We start from the raw sequence: 22,081 nt of genomic DNA, 5'->3' as shown, positions 1-22,081 counted from the left end.
TAAAATCTTTTTAAAAAATCATTAAAAATGTTATGCAACAGCATGGAAGAACATTCATCGGCTAGAATATATTCATGTATGTATGATTACAGCAATATGGAAGGAACCTATGCATAAACACTGAAATTAATAAAAATGTTACCTGCTTTTTCTTTCTTTTTTTTTTTTTTAAAGATTTTATTTATTTATTTGACAGACAGAGATTACAAGTAGGCAGAGAGTCAGGCAGAGAGAGAGAGAGGAGAAGGCAGGCTCCCTGCTGAGCAGAGAGCCTGATGCGGGACTCGATCCCAGGACCCTGAGATCATGACCTGAGCCGAAGGCAGCGGCCCAACCCACTGAGCCACCCAGGCGCCCTTACCTGCTTTTTCTATGGAGTTAGAGAAATAAGAGTAAATTTTTTTCTTATTTCCCTGTATTTTCTAAATTCTATTTAATAGTATATAAATTTTAAAATTAAACACCTACTAAAAATGTTAGGATAATGAAATGGAAAAATACATGATATAAAAAGCAAACAAAGTATATTTATGTTAGGATATGACTGTTTCAACTGTGGCGGGGGAGGAGAGAGATTGGGACAGAAAGAGAGGAAGAGAGAGAAAAAAAATGAAAGACTTAAAGAAAAATGCCGGGCACCTGGGTGGCTCAGTGGGTTAAAGCCTCTGCTTTTGACTCAGGTCATGATCCCAGGGTCCTGGGATGGAGCCCTGCATTGGACTCTCTGATCAGCAGGGAGCCTGCTTCCTCCTCTCTCTGCCTGCCTCTCTGCCTACTTGTGATCTCTGTCTGTCAAATAAATAAATAAAATCTTAAAAAAAAGAGAGAGAGAGAGAGAGAGAAAGAAAAATGCCAAAATACTGGGAAGGGTTGTATAATGTGGGATGAGAGTTATTTTTTTCTCTTTATTCTCTAAATTTCCTGTAAGGTATTTATTTGTGTTACTACTATAATAACTGCATTTATGGTAAGTATACCTCACTAATCGCCCAGAGGCCCCCTACTTTGCCCGAGGCCTCATCTCAGCTTGCTACCTGGGACTTGCCGTGGGTCAAAAGAATGAAAGGTTTGTAAGGCATTAAAATTCTATTGTGTCCTATTAGGGTTTATCAAGCCCACAGCCAGACTGGAGGCAAAGCTGCTGCAGTGACTCTTCATCATAAAGTTGAAAGAACACTGAATGGACCAAAAAACAGCACTGGTTCTATTCTCTGTATTTTTGTCCAGGGAAGTTATTTAGCTCCATTTCCTAATTCCCAAAGTAAAAGGGCCAGATTGCTTGTCAGAAGCTCTAAATGTAGGTCATGTACATAAAGGTGATATCAGAAGTCAGACCTGAATAGAAGAGATGCATGAAATTAGTGTAGACTAAAATAAGACCCCAAGAGTTTGGGAAACCAAGTAGTGTGGTTTATTAACCCTCAACTAGAAAATACAAAGTAAAGAACTCAGTGGTGGAGTGGGATAAGAACCTAGGATTTCCCAAAATTCTGGGCAAAATTTAGACAAGAAGTCTGAGTAAAGGCACAGAGGACTAGCAACAAGGCTTAACAATGCAGAGATTTTTTTTTTTTTATTCTAGCTCAAGCAGAACTTCATGGTAGGAGCTGGGTGCCCACATGGGGTTTAGGTTGGCACTCCAGGCTAGAATGAGGATATGGAGAACAGTACAGTCCCAGGTATGAGTGTTTCACCAAGAAAATACTGTCATGAAGCCCAAAAAGGTCATTTAATTCTGGGAGTCAAAGTACCTCTCAACTAGCACTGTCCAAAAGAACTTCTCAAACAATGGAAATGTTCTTCACCTTGTGACATTCAATACAATATAGTCTCCGGGACTATTGAGTACTCGAAATATGGCAAGTGCAAATGAGAAACTGAACTTCTAAATTTAATTAATTTAATTTTAAATTTAAATAGCCACGCATATGACTATTGGCTACCAAATTGAGCAACACAGCAAAGGCCTAACAGAGTCCATTGGTTTTTATTTCTTTTTTTTATGCTTTTTTTTTTTTTTTTTAAAGTAGGATTCATGCTCGGTGTGGACCTCAACGTGAGGCTTGAACTCATGACTGTGAGATCACAACCTGAGCTGAGATCAAGAGTCAGTTGCTTAACTGACTGAGCCACCCAGGCACCCCAGTTCTTCTCAAATATAGTCAAACATACCGAATGAAACAAGACTTCTTCTTTTGAATATGAAGAGTGTTTTGTTTTTCTTTGTAGCCTTTATGTATATATGTTGTGTGTGGCAATTTAATGGTTCTATAGGAAGTTAAATCTGTTCTAGAAATTTTACAAGAATTCATGCACTTTCCAGAGTAAACCTGGATTAACCACATTCTGGGCTCAATATGAAGATGTATTCACCCAAGATGAACCAGAAACCAGCTTGACCCAAAGTGACCTTCTCAACGAAGGACAAGTGAGACCCTGGAACTGCAGGGGCGAACTGATGCTCTTGGACCTGCCTTCATCTTTAGTTTAGACTAGATCTGCGTTCTGGAGTTTGGAAGGGCACAGCTATTTTTCTGGTGGCACTCAGAATAGGCAAATGCAGACAAGGATGTTTCTCATTATAGGCTGTCTAGAAGTTTCCCATAGGCATAATAAATTAGTCCTGTATGAGAGTCAACAGGCTTTTACATTGGACTCCAGACCTAGAAATCCAGACATATTCTATCTTATTCCTACTGTGAACAAATGAAGAAAAAAGATAATCCAATGGCACAACAGGTTTATTGGTTATTGTACACACACAAAAAAAATGTGAGCAACTTGCAAGTACTCAATTTAAAAAGGTTTCAGTACAAGCCACCTTCCTTTCACCCAAAGAAAGAATACCAAACTGGGGTACCTGGCTGGCTCAGTCAGTAGAGAAGGCAACTCAACTCAGGGTTGTAAGTTCAAGCCCTACACTGGGTGTGGAGCCTACAAAAAATTTTTTTAAAAATTTTTAAACAAAATAACAAAAGAAAGTATACTAACTCCAGGAAAATAGAAGGACTCAAACTTCAAGTTTACATAACAGATATACTCAAAAGAAGTCCCTGCTTTGTTATGAAAATAGACAAAACTTTCTAAAAGTAAAGAAATCAAAAGAAATTAAAACTGGGATATTGATTCCTTAGTAACATTAATTTGTGTTTATGATATAAGACAGAAAAAACATTAAAAATTCAAAACTAAAGTTTTTTTTTTTTAGCTTTTTTGAGGTATAATTGACAAGTTAGAGTTAGTATTTTAAAAAAGAAAAATGTACTGGTAAAGTTATCGGGTACCAATTTTTAAAAACTTATTGATACAAATTTTACCAACCCCTTTCAAACCAAAAAATACAACAGAAGTTTAAAAGTAGGAGCGTCTGGCTGGCTCAGTTGGTAGAGCATACAACTCTTAAACTTGGGATTGTGAGTTCAAGCCGCACTTTGGGCATAGTGCTTACATTAAAAAAAAAAAAAAAAAAAGTTTAAGAGTAAAGATTCTTCCAGGTACTAAGCTTAAGATTTTTTCCCCTCTTCAAATTATGAGAAATCATTCACTCTGAAACACTGGGAACATTTCTGCACAGTGACATAATCAAAACATTTACTTCTTCCACTATTTAACTTATTCATTCCCTCCTAACCAAATTCTAGGCATGCAGGAGTAAGCAAGAGGATATAATTTTCGCTGAAGTCTTCCTTCCTCTGTGACTGAGGCAATCCTAAATTTACAACATGACCAACTTAAGCACTGAGGAAAGTCCTTCTGGCACAGGAAATGAGCCATCTTCATGGTCTCAAGAATAAACTGCACATCTCTAAGATAAATTTGGAGAGAAATTAATCCAAGAATCGGTTTTCTCCAAGGCTGGACAGGGAGGAAGTGTGGGAAGCACAGCTTTTCTAAAAGGATGAAAGGTGTCACTTGGAGACACTCTGGTTTCCTGAGGAAGGGAAGGAGACACTGAAAAATCTTGTTTTGTGCATTTTAGGTCATCCTTGTTTTCTAGCATCAGTAACTGTTCTATCTCCTCTTTCAAAGATAAACTTGTCTGAAATTCCTGTTTGGGTATCTTACCGTGTTCTTTTTGAATTATTCTCCCCTGGTCCTCTAGCCCCTCTGGCTCAGGGCAAATGAGTTTGTTGACACCATCCTCACTGGTTTCTTCCTTCATGGGAGGTTGATGTTGAGATTCTGTCAGAGTTTGTTTATTTTTAGATTTTTCTATCAGCAAATTCCTATCCTGATGAGATGTAAAACCTGGAGTTTTATCTGGTGTAGAGTTCTTACAAAGCAACGAAACCCCCCCTTTCCCCTCTTTCCCCACTGTCTCTGTCATTGATTTCTTTGGACATATCCCTGTCCTTATTAGGAGTCCCTGTGCATTCACCCTATATTCTCTTGCAGCTCTCTCTCTGCGCTGCTTCTGGAAGTCCTTGAGTTGAAGCAGTTCTTCTGGAAGCTCCATACATGTAGGCTAAGAAAAGAACAGGAAAATAAGTCCATTCTAACGAAACTTCTGAATATGGTCCTTAAAATCACTTCACCTGTACTTAACAGTATTTGGCAAGTGAGCATCAATTCAAATGTGTTCTTACGGCTCCCTCTAGCGTATTCAACTGTGGTAGTACTATTTTTGATTAAGTTAAATATTTTGAATCCATTTCGTGTTTGTTGTGCATGGGTGTGTGCATGTGTAAAGATTAATGATGAAAAATAAGTGTCCTGCCCAACCTGTTCCCAGTCCCCTTAGCAAGTGCATCTTCTAGAAAGCAGTTTCTCAAGTAGCCTCACAAAGATACAGTCTATGCATCTGTGATTATGTTTGTGTATATATATCTGTTACTAAATGCATTTATTTTCATTTTTTTCACTTCATTTTCATTTCTTCATTGCATCACGTTTTTCAATTTTAGTTTCCCCCCAACCTTTTATTTTGATAACTCTTCCTAAATACTATTTTACACAAATAATATCATAGTATTATATATATTCTTCTGCATCTTGATTTTTTTAAGAGAATTTTTTTAAGGTTTTATTTATTTATTTATTTATTTCGTCAGATAGGGGCGCCTGGGTGCCTCAATGGGTTAAAACCTCTGCCTTTGGCTTGGGTCATGATCCCAGGGTCCTGGGATGGAGTCCCGAATCAGGCTCTCTGCTTAGCAGAGAGCCTGCTTCCTCCTCTCTTTCTGCCTGCCTCTCTGCCTACTTGAGATCTCTGTAAAAAAGATTTTATTTATTTATTTGTCGGAGAGAAAGAGAGAGTGAACACAGGCAGACAGAGTGGCAGGCAGAGGCAGAGAGAGAAGCAGGCTCCCTGCCCAGCAAGAAACCCGATATGGGACTCAATCCCAGGACGCCAGGATAATGACCTGAGCCGAAGGCAGCCGCTTAACCAACTGAGCCACCCAGGCGTCCCAATAAATAAAATATTTAAAAAAAAAGAAAAGTTTAGTCAGAGAAAAAGAGATAGAGTGTGAGCATAAGCAGGCAAAGTGACAGGCAGAGGCAGAGAGAGAAGCAGGCTCCCCGCTGAGCAAGGATCCCAATGAAGGACTCGATCCCAGCATCCTGGGATCGAGCCCCACATAGGGCTCTCTGCTCAGCATAGAGACTGCTTCCTCCTCTCTCTGCCTGCCTCTCTGCCTACTTGTGATCTCTGTCTGTCAAATAAATAAAATCTTAAAAAAATAAAAATAAAAATAGAACTACCATGCAGTCCAGCAATTCCATATCTGGGTATATGTACAAAAGGAAGTGAAATCACTATCTTTAAGAGATATCTGCACTCCCGGGCGCCTGGGTGGCTCAGTGGGTTAAGCCGCTGCCTTCGGCTCAGGTCATGATCTCAGGGTCCTGGGATCGAGTCCCGCATCGGGCTCTCTGCTCAGCAGGGAGCCTGCTTCCCTCTCTCTCTCTCTGCCTGCCTCTCTGTCCACTTGTAATCTCTGTCTGTCAAATAAACAAATAAAATCTTTAAAAAAAAAAAAAAAAAAGAGATATCTGCACTCCCTTTACAATGCAGCATTACTCACAATAGCTAAGATATGGAAATTACCTATTTACATAAATGGATGAATGGATAAAAAAGATGTGAGATACACACACACTGGAATAATACTTAGCCATTAAGGGGCGCCTGGGTGGCTCAGTGGGTTGAAGCCTCTGCCTTCGGCTCAGGTCGTGATCTCAGGGTTCAAGCCCCGCATCTGGCTCTCTGCTCCATGGGGAGCCTGCTTCCTCCTCCTTCTCTCTCTCTGCCTGCCTCTCTGCCTACTTATGATTTGTCAAATAAATAAATAAAATATTTAAAAAATAAAAAAATTATTAAAAAAATATTTAGCCATTAAAAAGGAAGAAAATGCTGCCATTTGTGACATGGATGCACTTAAAGGGCATTATGGTAAGTGAAATAAACCAGACAGAGAAAGACAAATATTGTATGGTATCACTTATATGTGAAATCTTTTTTTAAAAAAAAAGCTAATTTCATAGGAACAGTATAGAATGGAGGGTGCCAGCAGCTGGGAGGAGAAGAAAAGGGGGAGATGGAGGTTAAAGGGTACAAGTTTTCAACTACAAGGAAAAAAAACTATAAAAACATAAATAAATTCTGAGGATCTAATGCACTGCACGTTTACTATAATAACGTGGTACCATATACTTGAAAATTGCTAAGAGCAGATCTTTAGCATTTTTACCACACAGAGTTAATTATATGAGTTGATGGATACATTACTTATCTTAGTCTTGATAATCATTTCACAATGTATATGTATATCAAATCATCATAATGTATGCTTTATATATAATTAATTTTGTCAGTTATTCTTCAATGAACTTGGAAGGCAGGAAGAAAAGCATTCCTTACTGTGAAATAATTTTCTTTTAATTGTTTTTTCTAATAATTTTATAATCCTATTGTTTACATAAATACTTGATCCAAGGAATTTATTTTGGTAATCCAACTTTGATTCTCTTCCCATACAATGCTTAGTCAATTACCTAAAGCCTTTTATTGATTATCTTTTTCTCATTAATTGGAAATTCTACCTTTATCCCAATGATACTGGCAGAAATTTTCTTTTAAAGATCTTACTCATTTATTTGAGAGAGAGAGAACTGGCGAGAGCACAGCAGGGGGAACGGTGGGCAGAGGAAGAGGGAGAAGCAGACTCCCTGCTGAGCAGCAAGCCCAAGGCTTGATATCAGGACCGTTAGATCCTGACCTGAGCCGGAGGCACATGCTAAACTGACTGAGCCACCCAGGTGCCCCCATACTGGTAGATAGATATTGGATCTTTTGCTGGGTTCTCTACTATGTTCCATTGATCTGCCTACACATGTACCAGTCACAAAATGTTGTTGTTGTTTTAACTAATCTCAGCACCCAACACGGGCCTCAAATTTACAACCCTGAGGGGCGCCTGGGTGGCTCAGTGGGTTAAGCCTCTGCCTTCGGCTCAGGTCCTGATCTCCTGGGATCGAGCCCCGCATCGGGCTCTCTGCTCTGCAGGGAGCCTGCTTCCTCCTCTCTCTCTGCCTGCCTCTCTGCCTACTTGTGATCTCTGTCAGATAAATAAAGAAAAAATCTTAAAAAAAAAAAAAAATTTACAACCCTGAGATCATGAGTCATGCTCTACCAACTGAGCCATCCAGGTGCCCCAAAATGATTTCTATTTAATGTAGACTTATATGACTTAATATCTGACAGGACAAGTCTTATTTATATGTATTTATCTTTATAAGCACTATACTCACAGTTTGCCAAAACAATGCTGGTGGTAGTATTTTTCTTGGAATAGAGGCAAATTCAGAAGTTAATTTAAGAGTAATTGATAACTAAAAATGCTTAGCGTCCCCATTCATTTAAGTCTGCTTTTATGCCATTCAGTGATATTTTAATGTTTCCTTTATATTTCACATTTCTTATAAGATTTATTTCTAGGTAATCTATCTTTTTGTTACAATTATAAATGGGTGTTTCTCCAATTATATATTTTTTGCTGTATATACAGATGCAAAAAAACTATCAATTGTCATGTTGTATTTGTACCCATTTTACTAAACTGTTCTTTTGTTTGTAGTAGTCTTTTTCCACTGATTTTCTACATTTTCATTTGTATCATTGGCAAGTCATAATTTTGATTCCTCCTATTCATTTTTTATAGTTTGCCTTTTTTTTTCCTTCAAATTTCATTTGAGGGATGCCTGGGTGGCTCAGTCAGTTAATTGGCTGACTTGGCCTCTGGTCTTCATCCCAGGGTCCTGGGATGAGTCCTGCATCAGACTCCTCACCCAGCAGGGAGCCTGCTTCTCCCCTGCCTGCAGATTACCCTGCTTGTGCTCTTCCCTCTGACAAATAATTAAAATCTTAAAAAAAATTTTTTTCATTGGCTAATAGCTTCAAAAAATGTTAAGGTGGTGGCGATAGTCACAATTTTTGTATTTTTTTAAAAATTTATTTATTTATTTGACAGAGATCACAAGTAGACAGAGAGGCAGGCAGGGGGCGGGGAAGTAGGTTCCCTGGACCAGAGAGCCTGATGTGGGGCTCGATCCCAAGACCCTGAGATCATGACCTCAGCCAAAGGCAGAGGCTTTAACCCACTGAGCCACCCAGGCACCCCAATTTTTGTATTTTCATGATACTAATGGGAATGCTTTCAGTGTTCTGAATCAAATCAATGTAGATTTCCTGTTTAAGATATGATTTATCCTGTATTCCAACTTTAATCAGTAATGTATATAGAATATTATCACATCTTTTCAGCCTTAAAAAATGAAAACAAATTACAAAAAGTTATAAAACTCCTTGGTTTTACAATGATAAATGAAAGATATTTAAATTCCCCAACTGAACAGGGTATACAAGGATTTTTATGTTGCTCTTTTTTTGCTAAACAGTGAGAGCAAAATACAGAAAGGTTACATTCTTTTCAGCGTATAAGAGATAATCATAAGACTTTCTTTGTTCTAGGAAAATGGAGAATTTCCTAACACTGTATGATGCTTGCAAGCAGAAATCGGCAACACATTAAAAGAGAAGTATAATACATCAAAGCAGGGATCATATCAAAAATGTTATTATTTTATTTAGGGTTTTGCCTCAGTATTCCTAAGTAAGCATGGCTATTAGCACCAATAGCAGCAGATGCAACTTCTTTGTTGTTTTTTAAACAACTTTACCTTTAAGCAATCTCTACACCCAACACCCAAACTCATGACTCTAAGACCAAGAGTCACATGCTCCACTGACTGAGTCAGCCAGGTGCCCCCAGACCCAGATGGCAACCTTTTTATGTAAGGGGCCAAACGGTAACTATTTTAGCCACAAATGATCTCTGTTGCCTACCATTAAAATCATAAAAAGCCTTCTTTCTGGCCTTCTTTCTGACCTTGCGAGAGGCACAAAAGCAGGCTGTGGGCCAGATGTGGCCTTAGGGCAATAGTTTGCCAACTCCAAGTCTATAGTTCTGATACATTGTGCTGGCTTCTTACAAATTGGTAATGAAATCTTAAATTTGTCCATTCTTTGACAGAGTATAACTTAATACTGCAAAGATGTACTTAAGGAGATGAATGGAGCCCAAGCTATAGCTCCTTCAAAGTTTTATGACTGGGGTGCCTGGGTGGCTCAGTGGGTTAAGCCTCTGCCTTCAGCTCAGGTCATGATCTCAGGGTCCTGGGATCAAGCCCCATATTGGGATCTCTGCTCAGCAGGGAAATTGCTTCCCCCTCTCTCTCTGTCTGCCTCTCTGCCTACTTGTGATCTCTGTCAAATAAATAAGTAAATAAATCTTTAAAAAATGTTTATAACCAAATCAGCCTTGTCGTTTCCCAAAACTGGGAAGAACGGGTATCACTGTGCCCTCCATGAGCAATGGGGCAGGAATGGAAGTGCTAAAAACACAGTCTCGGATTGCCACACCTACCTCTGTGCCCCCCAGGCGGTCTGCAGACCCTTCTCGGTAAGTGTTCAGGTACCCATCCACAAGGGTGGTTAGGTCAGACATCATCTCATCCAGGAGTACCAAACGAAGGGGTAGTAGGTAGGTAGCTTCCAAGGCCAAAATTTTCAGTAAGGAGGGTGAAAGAGGTCGTGTGAACCACACTTCTGGATTTTCCTAGAGATACCCAGACAATTTTCTCTGAATAATAAGCAAAACTTTAAAGATAACTGTTTATCTAAGGGTCACTTAACTTAAAACACTATTACCATTATTTTCTTCAATGACAGTGTATTTCTGAAAATACACACAAACACACCCCCTTATGTATGTATATATTAAGTGTGACATGTAGAGGGAAAAGATGGGTGACAGGGAGGGACTGTGGGAGAGAGAGAGAAAGATCAATCCATCGATCAACCAATCAGGGCTTCTCATTCAATACTGAAGAGAGTAGACTTAATTATAGGACCAAAACTACAAACAAAATGGTCATGATCTAAGCGTGCAGGTGAGGCTAGTAGGAGCTAAGGAAAATTTATTCTACTTTGAAAGAAATAATTGGGATGGTTTTGGTTCCATCACACCTTAAACAACATTCCCAACAAAAACCTTCCCTGGAGGACTGTAAATTTATTTCAGAGTACTTTCTGATAACCAACAAATCTGAATCCTGGCTTTTATCAACTTGAAATCACAAACTTCCCATTTGAAACAGCTAAAAATTTTGGCAATGCTCCTATCTTTACACAGCTGCTGCCACTTGTCTATGTAATATGCTGATGATCCCACTCACAAAACCCTTGGAAAAATTAATGTCATATGGGACATGCTTCAATATTCACCTGAATCAATTTCTGTCTTTCTTCCAGAAAGGAGAGATATTTAGGGGCTACCTTAAGGTGTCTGATTAAACTCTCCTGTAAAGAACTGATGCAGTTTGGAAGAAAGCCACCTGTTTCCATGGAAAATTGAAGGACATCTGCTACCTGTGGCATAAAAATACAAAACAAAACAAAAACCTGTCTGAAGATTACATAGACAGCTATCTCATGGCAGAAATATATTTAGAAAAATGTCTTTAAATACCAATCTCCCTAAGGACCCACATGACAGAAAATGTCATCAGAAAAATTGTTCAGTCAACTAATTCTGAAAAATTAGGAAAGAAAAAAAAATGATCACCCAACTTTAAAGTATCCTCATCCTCCTTCTTTTCCACTCCTTTTGTTTGCCTGCCTTATGATTATCTATTACTCCTTAGTACCTTTAGGCAATGGGGAAAGGAAGATAAATTTGAGAATTATTTTTATTACTTATCAGCAACTCTGGCAAAATTTTGGCAAGGAAAGATAATACAATTAAGAATTGGGGGGGGGGGGGCGCCTGGGTGGCTCAGTGGGTTAAGCCGCTGCCTTCGGCTCAGGTCATGATCTCAGGGTCCTGGGATCAAGTCCCACATCGGGCTCTCTGCTTAGCAGGGAGCCTGCTTCCCTCTCTCTCTCTGCCTGCCTCTCCATCTACTTGTGATTTCTCTCTGTCAAATAAATACATAAAATCTTTAAAAAAAAAAAAAAAGAATTGGGAGGGGAAAAAAAAAAAAGAATTGGAGAGGCACCAGGCAGGCTTAGTTGGTAGAGCATGCAACTCTTAATCTCGGGGTTGTTTGAGCCCCATGTTGAGTGAAGAGATGACTCAAAAATAATAAGATCTTGGGGTGCCTGGGTGGCTCAGTTGGTTAAGCATTTGCCTTCAACTCAGGTCATGATCTCAACATCCTGGGATCAGCCCCACATCCAGCTCCCTGCTCTGTGGGGAGTCTGCTTCTCTTTCTCCCTCTGCCTCTCCCCAATGCTTGCATATGTGCTCTCTCGCTCTCTCGCTCTCTCTAATAACTCTTTAAAAAATTGTGTGGTACATCACTCGGCATGAGGGAAATACAAATCAAAACCACAATGAGATATCACCTCCCACCAGTCAGAATGGCTAAAATTAACAAATCAGGAAATGACAGATGCTGGTGAGGATGCGGAGAAAGGGGAACCCTCCTACACTGTAGGTGGGAACGCAAGCTGGTGCAACCACCATGAAAATAGCATGAAGGTTCCTCAAAAAGTTGAAAATAGAGCTACCCTGGGAACCAGCAATTGTACTACTGGGTATTTACCCTAAAGATACAAATGTAGTGATCCAAAGGGGCACGTGTACCTGAATGTTTATAGCAGCAATGTCCACAATAGCCAAACTATGGAAAAAACCTAGATGTCCATCAACAGATGAATGGATAAAGAAGATATGGTCTGTGTGTGTGTGTGTGTGTGTGTATATAAATACATACAATGGAATACTACGCAGCCATCAAAAGAAATGAAATCTTGCCATTTGTGACGACATGCATGGAACTAGAGGGTATTAGGCTTAGCAAAATAAATCAATCAGAGAAAGATAATTATCATATGATCTCCCTGATATGAGGAAGTTGAGAGGCAATGCGGGGAATTTGGGGGGTAGGAAAAGAATAAACGAAACAAGATGGGATTGGGAGGGAGACAAACCGTAAGAGACTCTTAATCTCACAAAACAAACTGAGGATTGCCAAGGGGAGGTGGGTAGGGAGAGGGTGGTGGGGTTATGGACACTGGGGAAGGTATGTCCTGTGAAGTACGTAAACCTGGCGACCATAGACCTGTACCCCTGGGGCTAATAATACATTATATGTTAATTTAAAAAATTAAAATAAAAATAATTTGTTTTAAAAATTGTGTGGTAGGCTAAATAGTGGTCCACAGAGATATCCACATCCTAACCCCTGGAACCAATCAACATTATTTTATATAGCAAACGGACTTTGCAGGAGTGATTAAGACTTTTGAGATAGATTATCTCGAATTATCTGGGTGGATCCTCTATGTCCCTAAACAAGAGGGAGGCACAGGAAGATTTGGCTACAAGTCACTGGAGGTGATGGGGCATTGGAAGCAGAGACTGTAGTGGTGCATTTTTGTTTTTTTTCTAACAAACAGAAGAACAAATTCTTTATTTGAAAACAATTCAGAATCAACTGAATATCTTTTCTAAAACTTAGAGAGGTTTTTTTTTAAGGGGATTCTCTCCCAGAAAAAAAAAAGAAAATTATGTCATTCTCTAAATAGGAATACAATTTTTCTCTTACTTGCTTTCTTGCATATCTATTCACACTTCTCTATGCTAATATCATAGTATTATTAAAAAACAAATGTGCTGTCACAACACTTAGGTTTCAGGGCAATCAGTGGGCAATCCTCTCTTACTGGGATCAATTAAAAAGTTTCAGTAAAAAAGTCGGTAGTCTAGAAAACGTTTGTGCCAGCTTTCCTCACTTCCATACAAAGCTCGAAGTTCTCCCAACTTCTTGCTTCCTTTAGCCATCAATAACCGCTCCTTCTTAACCTGCCACCCCAACTCCACTGTCACTCTGCAAAGACCAACAGGCTTGTAAGCACTCAGCAGAAATTTAAAATGCTTTTCTCGGGGTGCCTGGGTGGCTCAGTGGGTTAAGCTGCTGCTTTCGGCTCAGGTCATGATCTCAGGATCCTGGGATCGAGTCCCGCATCGGGCTCTCTGCTCAGCAGGGAGCCTGCTTCCTCCTCTCTCTCTGCCTACTTGTGATCTCTCTCTCTGTCAAATAAATAAATAAAATTTTTAAAAAATGCTTTTCTCATTTCTGTTTTGCCAAAACTCAACTAAAATAAAATAGAATTCTATATACTTATACAGCTATGTATCTCCCTCCAGTTGCTGGCCAGAGCCAAATATCACTGGGTTTATGTGTGCTTTCTTGGTCCAGCCCACCAAGTGACTACCAGTTTGTGACTGTAAGCAGTGGCACATTTTGAAGATGGCAGGAGCCACAAGCCAAAGAATACAGTGACAGCTGAAAAGGCAGAGAAACAGACTTCCCTGAGGGCCTCCACAAGAAAGGAGCCCTGCTGATATCTTCGTGTTAGTGCAGTGAAAATGATTGCAGAGTGCTGACCTCCAGAACTGTAAGAGAGTAAACTTACGTTGTCTTAAGCTACTAAATTTGTGGTGATTTGTTACAACAGCAATAGGAAGCGAATACACTGTGTTAAAGGTGCATTTTCAATTCTCAATTCCTGCTTCTTATACTATGGAAGTCTGAAAAGTAAATACAGAAAGATATGCTAACATGTTCATATGGGGTCTAATCAAGAAGCCTAATGGTCTCAGGAACAATAAGCAATTCTCTGACATTTTGGAGTAAGCTAGAAATAATCTCTATATAGAGAAAGATTCTGAAAGAAGGCCCAAGGAACATGTCAAAAGAGAAGTGGCAAAAAGTTCATTATGGGAAGTTATATAAGAGCAAATTTGAACCATATTTAATAACAACATTGAGCTTTTCAGAATTTTTGCTCAAAAATAATTGACTAAGGGTACAGAGATTACTTAAAAATAATAAGAAATAATTCATTATTTTAACCCCTCTCCAAAGTCTATCTATAGACTTACGTATTCAACTTGTCCCCTTTGACTGGCATAAACCTAGAAGACTAGAAGAACATAAAGGAGACATAATGAAAGCTAGTGGTTTTACTCTTCTCACAGCCATACCAGAAACTCAGATCAGCTCTAAGAGCAAGTTAGTATACTCTAAGTACTTCTCATTTCTCAAGGATTCTTTAGGGCAGAGAAGAACCATATATAATCAGACTATTTTGGCCCAGAATAGGCTTTTGGGGCATATCTAAGACAACCTGCATCTCTGAGCTAGATGCTAACTAGCTATTAGTCTTAACTGGTACATATGAGCTAAAGGCACAGATGTGACGTTACTTCACACTAAGTGTCTCATGTCAGATTTCTGAATAACCTGCCAAATTGTTCAAGTTTCTGAATGCTATACAGTACGGAGCTTGCTGCTGCTGCTGCTGCTTCTTTTTTAAGACTTTATTTATTTATTTTTAGAGTAATCTTTACACCCAATATGGGGCTTGAACTCATGGCCCCAAGATCAAGAGTTGCATGCTCTCCTGTTTAAGCCAGTCAGGTACCCCGGAGCTGGCTGCCTTTTTTTTTTTTTTTTTTTAGATTTTCTTTGACAGAGAGAGAGACAGTGAGAGAGGGAACACAAGCAGGGGGAACAGGAGAGGGAGAAGCAGGCTCCCCACTGAGCAGGAAGCCCAATGTGGGGCTTGATCCCAGGACCCTGGGATCAGGACCCAGGCCGAAGGCAGACATTTTTTTTTTTTTTAAAGATTTTATTTATTTACTTGACAGAGATCACAAGTAGGCAGAGACACAGGCAGAGAGGAGGCAGAGAGGAGGAAGCAGGCCCCCCGCCGAGCAGAGATCCCGATGCGGGGCTCGATCCCAGGACCCTGAGATCATGACCCGAGCCGAAGGCAGAGGATTAACCCACTGAGCCATCCAGGCGCCCCGCCCCCCCACCGAACGCAGACTTTTAAAGACTGAGCCACCCCGGCACCACCCAGAGCTTGCTTCTTATTTGACAAATTCTGGAGCAAAATGAGAGAAAAATTCTTCAATACTTGTTTTATTTATTTGAGAGAGAGAGAGCATGTAAGCAGGAGGAGGGGTAGAGGGAGAGAGATAAGCAGACTCCCCGGTGACACAGGCCTCCATCCCTGGACCCCAAGATCATGATTGGAGCTGACATCAAGAGCCACATGCTCAACCAGCTGAGCCAACCAGCCACGCCCAAAATACTTTTTTTAAGATTTATCTGACACACAGAGAGATAGATATACAGAGAGAGATCACAAGTAGGCAGAGAGGCAGGCAAAGAGAGAGGGGGAAGCAGGCTCCTCACTGAGCAGAGAACCCAAGTGAGGGTTGATCCCAGGACCCTGAGATCATGACCTGAGCCACCCAGGTGCCCCTAAAGTAACTTTTCTGTAGTGCTTTTATAGTTCACCAAATGCTGTCACCTATTGCATAGACATCTTACATGGAGAAGAATGCAGGAATAAGGTGTGCACACACACACAAAAAGGCTTAATCACTCACCAAAGGGGGCCTTTTTTTTCTATAAGAGCTATATACCCTGGACTGAATCATAGTTTCCCTGCTTGTACCTGTGTGTCAAAGACATTATTCAGCAAAATTCCATACTGATGAGAGAGGCAATCAGAAAGCCAACGACAATCGTGGATAACCTAAGGAATCAGAAGACAGAGTAATTAGAACCTGGTTGCTAATCTTACTATTGGGGAAATCAGCTTACACACGCACCTTCAAAATTCTCTTGTCTTCTAATACCATCTGAAGTCCATTGTTGAAAGCACGACTTCCCAGAAGGAAAATATCAAATAAGTAAACTCGGCTATTTGTGGCCACCTGCAATAGATCATCCAGACACATGTATTATAGGGTAAAAAGGAACTAAGGAAGGGGGTCTGCAGTCAAGAAAGATATGTGATAAAATATTTCACATCCTCACTTTTAAAGAAAACAACAGGCATTCAGTGATACTCAGGGAAAACAAGTTCAATGGGATCTTAAGTAAAGCGAAGAAACTACCATTTGTGATCTTGAAAGAGAAAGAGCATGAGCAGGAGGAGGGGGTGAGGGAGAGAGAGAATCTCAAGCAGACTCCATGCCAAATACAAAGCCTGACACAGGGTTCAGTCCCACAACCCCAAGATCATGACCTGAGCTGAAATCAAGAGTCAAACGTTTAATCAATTGAGTCACCCATATGCCCCTCACTGTGATTTTTCAAAAGGGCAGAAAGAAGCTGGTGGACTTAGTCTTTTGCTTTTTACACTCCCCAATTTAATGTTTTATAGCTTACCCATGGCATCTTAATACTCCAAGGACTATAGGTTTAAGAGGAATGAAGAGCATTTTGTTGTTAGCAACACAACATGCTATTTCTCTGAGTCTCATGATATGCATGGTTACTTTAGGTGTTACATAAAATTATTCAGAAGAGAAGATCCTTGCTCTCTGGCAGTTTTTGTTTGTTTGTTTGTTTGTTTATCCAAAAGAGAAAAAGAGAGCGTGAACATGGGGAAAGGGAGAAGCAGACTCCCCTGTGGAGCAGGGAGCCCGACTTGAGGCTCAATCCCAGGACCCTGAAATCATGACATGAGCCGAAGGCAGTCACTAACCCACTGAGCCACCCAGGAGGCTCTCTCTTGCAGTTTTATATAGGCAACAAATAAACTTGCACAAATGGTAGGATGTGAGACAGCATTTTTTAGTTCAATTTTATACAATCATAAGGATTTTAGACTGTTTCTGACCATAAAATTCACCAAGGTAGTATTATAGCTGAATTATCTACTGAGTCAGGGAATAAAGGCAAAGGGAGATCCTAACAAGTCTAGAGAGCCAGCGACAGGGCAGCATGATGTCATCTTTGTCATTTCAGGAGCAAGAGTTGATAGAGCTGCAACTGCCAGACCTGACACCCGTTCTCAGAACTTTCGTGTTGTTTGCAAGAACAGGACACCTAAAACAGTCACTCCTTGTTCTTTTTAATAGACACATTAGAAAATTTGAAAAAATAGTTCTCTACTAGACTGCAAACTCTGTGAGAGGAGAGATTATGCCAGATTCACCACTGTACATGCATCACCTAGAGCAGAACCAAACCCATGGATGGCTCAGACATTTCTTTAGTGAACTAATGCATGCCATACAATGCTCCCTTCCATTTTTCATATGCAAACAATGTATATGACTCTGATAGTATGCATTCCAATCTATATCCTGCTTTCTTCCACTCATAACTTTGCAAAAAAACCTTTTTTCTACGTTGCACTAGTCATCAATTTTTGACAGCTGCATAAGATCTATCAAATCTACAGTAATGTCTCCTACTGTTAACCTACTTAAATTGTTTCTGATTTTTCACCAGAAAATGATGCTAAGATCACTAGGTTCTCACATATTCTTTTTCATGTTTTGAATTATTTAGGGTAGACTCCTTTATGTACCCCTGAGAAGTGGGCAGACTGCCAATCCTAACAAAATACATTCTCTCAATAGGTGGAGGTAAGGTCTTGACTCAAAGAATAGAAGACATTGGTTGGGGATTCAGCCTGCCTTCTTTGGCCTTCTTTAAAAACTGATGCTGCTGTTGGGTGCCTGGGTGGCTCACTGATTGGGCAACTACCTTCGGCTCAGGTCATGATCCTGGAGTCCTGGAATCAAGTTCTGCATCAGGCTCCCAGCTCCACAGGGAGTCTGCTTCTCCCTCTGACCTTCTCCCCTCTCATGCTCTCTCTTTCTCTCTCTCAAATAAATAAATAAAATCTTTTTAAAAATTCTTTTAGGGGTGCCTGGGTGGCTCAGTGGGTTAAAGCCTCTGCCTTCAGCTTAGGTCATGATCCCAGGGTCCTGGGATCGAGCCCCACATCGGGCACTCCGCTCAGCGGGAAGCCTGCTTCCCTTCCTCTCTCTCTGCCTGCTTCTCTGCCTACTTGTGATCTTCGTCTGTCAAATAAATAAATAAAATATTTTTTTAAAAATTCTTTTAAAAACTAATGCTGCCGAGTTTGAGCTGAAGGTGGCTGTCCAACCTACAGCTATTCGAGGCTCACTACAAACTTTTGACACAGTGGGGACCTTCACGTGACATCTCCCAAGCCTAGGAAAATGAAAATGATGTGGAAGAATCCTGGTGTGGAACACTACCAACCAGAAGGAAAAATAAATATTTTGCACATAGTGGGGCGTGGGTGGCTCAGTGGATTAAGCCTCTACCTTTAGCTCAGGTCATGATCCCAGGGTCCTAGTATTCAGCTGCACATCGGGTTCTCTGCTTAGCAGGGAAGCTGTTTCTCCTTCTGCTTCTGCCTGCTGCTCCCCCTGCTTGTGCCTTCTCTCTCTCTCTCTCTCTCTCACTCTGTCAAATGAATAATTAAAATCTTTTTTAAAAAAACTTCATATTTTAATTTAGCGGTGCCGGGCAGTCACTAGAGCGTGCAACTCTTGATCTCGGGGTAGTGAGTTCAAGCCCCACACTGGGTATAAAGTTTACTTAGACAAATTAAATTAAAGATTTTATTTTTTTTAAAGATTTTATTTATTTATTTGTCAGAGAGAGAGAGAGCCAGAGCGAGCACAGGCAGACAGAGTGGCAGACAGAGTCAGAGGGAGAAGCAGGCTCCCTGTGGAGCAAGGAGCCCGATGTGGGACTCAACCCAGGATGCTGGGATCATGACCTGAGCCAAAGGTAGCTGCTTAACCAACTGAGCCACCCAGGCGTCCCAAAGATTTTATTTTTAAGTAAACTCTACATCCAACATGGGACTTGAACTATAACCCCGAGATCAAGAATGGAACACTCCACTGACTGAGCTAGCTGGCTGCCCCTGAAATTCTTCATATTTCTAAGGTGGGAGAAAAGAGCTGGGAAAGAAGATCTCAAGCAGAGCCTGTGACACAGCAGTGATAATTATAAAAGTGAACCCATGAAGAGGCAAAAGTTCTTTCCTTTTGAAAGGAATAAACTCAATACTAGAAAAGTGAAAAAAATCCAAACAGGTTATAGGATAGTGATATATTGAGGTGACATAAAGAAGACAATTAAAATCAATTTGCCAGTGAATCTACAATTATTTCAAAATAAAAAGTTGAAAATATCTTTGACCTGAAGCCAACATAGTTTCCCATGACGACACACATTAGCACCTTCTGCTGCCACACTCAGGACACTCTGCTTCTTAATGTGGAGCATCTGGTGAGAAAAAGGAAGAAGATCTCCAGAAAATAAATGTTGCGATTATGACATCATGGATGGCCCAAGTAAAAGGCTAGCAATTAACAGAGTGGATAGTATGCTTTAAACTTACAAAACTTAGACAATTTTTGACTAATCCAAAACACAAGTCAGCTTCTCTTTTTCACACATACACACAGCACACTGAATATTTCTAATTTCTTTTTTGTTTGTTTTTTAAAGATTTTATTTATTTGACAGAGATCACAAGTAGGCAGAGAGGTGGAAGCAGGCTCCCCGCTGAGCAGAGAGCCCGATGAGGGGCTCGATACCAGGACCCTGAGATCATGACCTGAGCCGAAGGCAGAGGCTTAGGCCACTGAGCCACCCAGGTGCCCCTGAATATTTCTAATTTCTTTTCAGTTTTTGTAAAGTTATAACACAACTGGAAAATAAATCATTCATATCCTAAATGCTGATAAGAGTTGAAAACTCAGATACCCTGTGTTACCACTAATGCTACAACAAAAGATTTCTATCTTTATGACCAGGTTCCTCATGCAAGCAACAGTGCCCTAACACAGAGCAATTTACTGTACCTGAAAGGAACTCATGTAGTGGCTGAGTCTCACAGTATATACTGTTTAGAATGAGAGAAATAAGAACTCAACAGGTCCCTTAAAGTCTTAGACTCATTAAGGTACTCAAAACTGATATAGTGCTATTCCAGGAACACATGCTGACCCTTTATTTATAATGTTATCCTATTTCAAAACATTATACAATTCTAAAACCTTAACCCATAATCTGTCAAAATATCTACACAATACAAAATTCTCTCCACCTTACAGGTAGATAAATAACTCAAGAAAGAAGGGCATGATAACTTTCACTAGCACAATATCTTCCTTTAGTGAGCATAGAGGGTTTCTACATTGAGTATTTTCCATCGATGATGAAAAAAGGGGACTGAATTTCAGTTCCACCCTCAACCAACAGCAAGAAGGCTGTGGAACTGGGAATAAAGCCTGCATTTCTTTGTTGACAAGAATTTCCAAATACCTCTTCAAATTTCCAGTTTCTTATCTCATTTTTTGTTGTTGTCATTGGACCCTTTCAAGAACCTGTTGATATATAAAGAATTCTTACAACACAATTTAAAAATGGACAAAGGGAGTACCTGGGTGGCTTACCTGATGGAGTGTTTTCTTGATCTCACCTCAGGTCTTGATCTCAGGGTCAGGAGTTCAAGCCTCATGTTGTGGGGGGGTGGGGTAGGCAAAGGAGGAGCACCTGCCTGGCTCAGTTGGTAAAGCATGTGACTCTTTTTTTTTTTTTTTTAAAGATTTTATTTATTTATTTATTTGACACTCAGAGATCACAATTAGACAGAGAGGCAGGCAGAGAGAGAGGAGGAAGCAGGCTCCCCGCTGAGCAGACAGCACAATGTGGGGCTTGATCCCAGGAGCCTGGGATCATGTCCTGAGCCAAAGGCAGAGGCTTTAATCCACTGAGCCATTCAGGCGCCCCAGCATGTGACTCTTTATCTCAGGGTTGTGAGTTTAAGGCCCACACTGGGAGTAAAGCCTACTAAAAAATGGGCAAAGGAATAGATATTTCTCCAAAGAAGATATATAAACATCCAAAAACACATGAAAAATGCTCAATATTAGTAGCCATCAGGGAAATGTAAATCAAAACCACAATGAGATACCACTTCACACTACGAAGATGGCTATAATTAAAATGTCAGATGACAACAGTGTTAGAATATGGAGAAATCGGAATCCTCATATCTTGCTGGTGGGGATGTAAAATGGAGTAGCAGCTTTGGAAAACAATGGCCAATCCTCAAAATATGAAACATAGAGTTATTATATGACCTAGCAATTGAACTTCTAAGTATCTATCCCAGAGAAATGAAAACACATGTGTTAACAAAAACTTGTACATGAATGTTCACAGCAGCATTATTCATAAAAGCCAAAAAGTAGGAAGAACCTAAAAGGTCAAAGGATAAATGAATTATGGTATATCCAGGGGCACCTGGGTGGCTCAGTGGATTAAAGCCTCTGCCTTTGGCTCAGGTCATGATCCCAGGGTCCTGGGATCAAGCCCCACATCAAGCCCCACATCGAGCTCTCTGCTCTGCAGGGAGCCTGCTTCCACCTCTCTCTCTGCCTACTTGTGATCTCTGTCTGTCAAATAAATTTTTAAAAATCTTTTTATAAAAAGGAAAGAAAAATGATTGTGATGTATGTACAATTCTGTGAATTTGCTAAAATCCAGTGAACGGTACATTTTAAATTGGTGAATTTAATGTTATATGGACTACATCTCACTTAAGTGATTAGAGAAAAAAGAATCAGTGGAAGGCTAACTCTCCCTTAATGAAATGCACCTGTGCATACACAAGCATAAACTCATATCTGCAGGAAGCTTAATG

At 40.1% G+C, this 22,081-nt stretch overlaps 1 protein-coding gene across 3 annotated transcripts in view; it reads right to left on the bottom strand.

Moving 5' to 3' along the window:
- Positions 1–3,425: 3,425 nt before the first annotated feature.
- Positions 3,426–22,081, bottom strand: part of EXD1 (exonuclease 3'-5' domain containing 1) — a 34,308-nt gene continuing 15,652 nt past the window's right edge. For 2 of the 3 annotated variants that reach the window (XM_044231143.1, XM_044231145.1), the window contains 6 exons: positions 19,567–19,653; positions 16,197–16,301; positions 16,040–16,120; positions 10,787–10,930; positions 9,927–10,118; positions 3,426–4,465 (listed from right to left, as the gene is read on the bottom strand). In XM_044231143.1, the coding sequence (XP_044087078.1) occupies positions 3,806–4,465; positions 9,927–10,118; positions 10,787–10,930; positions 16,040–16,120; positions 16,197–16,301; positions 19,567–19,653 (1,269 nt within the window). In that variant the 3' untranslated portion in view covers positions 3,426–3,805. The remainder of the gene's footprint in view (positions 4,466–9,926; positions 10,119–10,786; positions 10,931–16,039; positions 16,121–16,196; positions 16,302–19,566; positions 19,654–22,081) is intronic. The other variant, XM_044231144.1, reaches the window with a different exon arrangement.

This window comes from Neovison vison, chromosome 13 (assembly GCF_020171115.1).
Source record: "Neovison vison isolate M4711 chromosome 13, ASM_NN_V1, whole genome shotgun sequence".
NCBI lineage: Eukaryota > Metazoa > Chordata > Mammalia > Carnivora > Mustelidae > Neogale > Neogale vison.
Note: the sequence above shows the minus strand (reverse complement) of the source record. Positions and strands in the feature narration are given on the sequence as shown.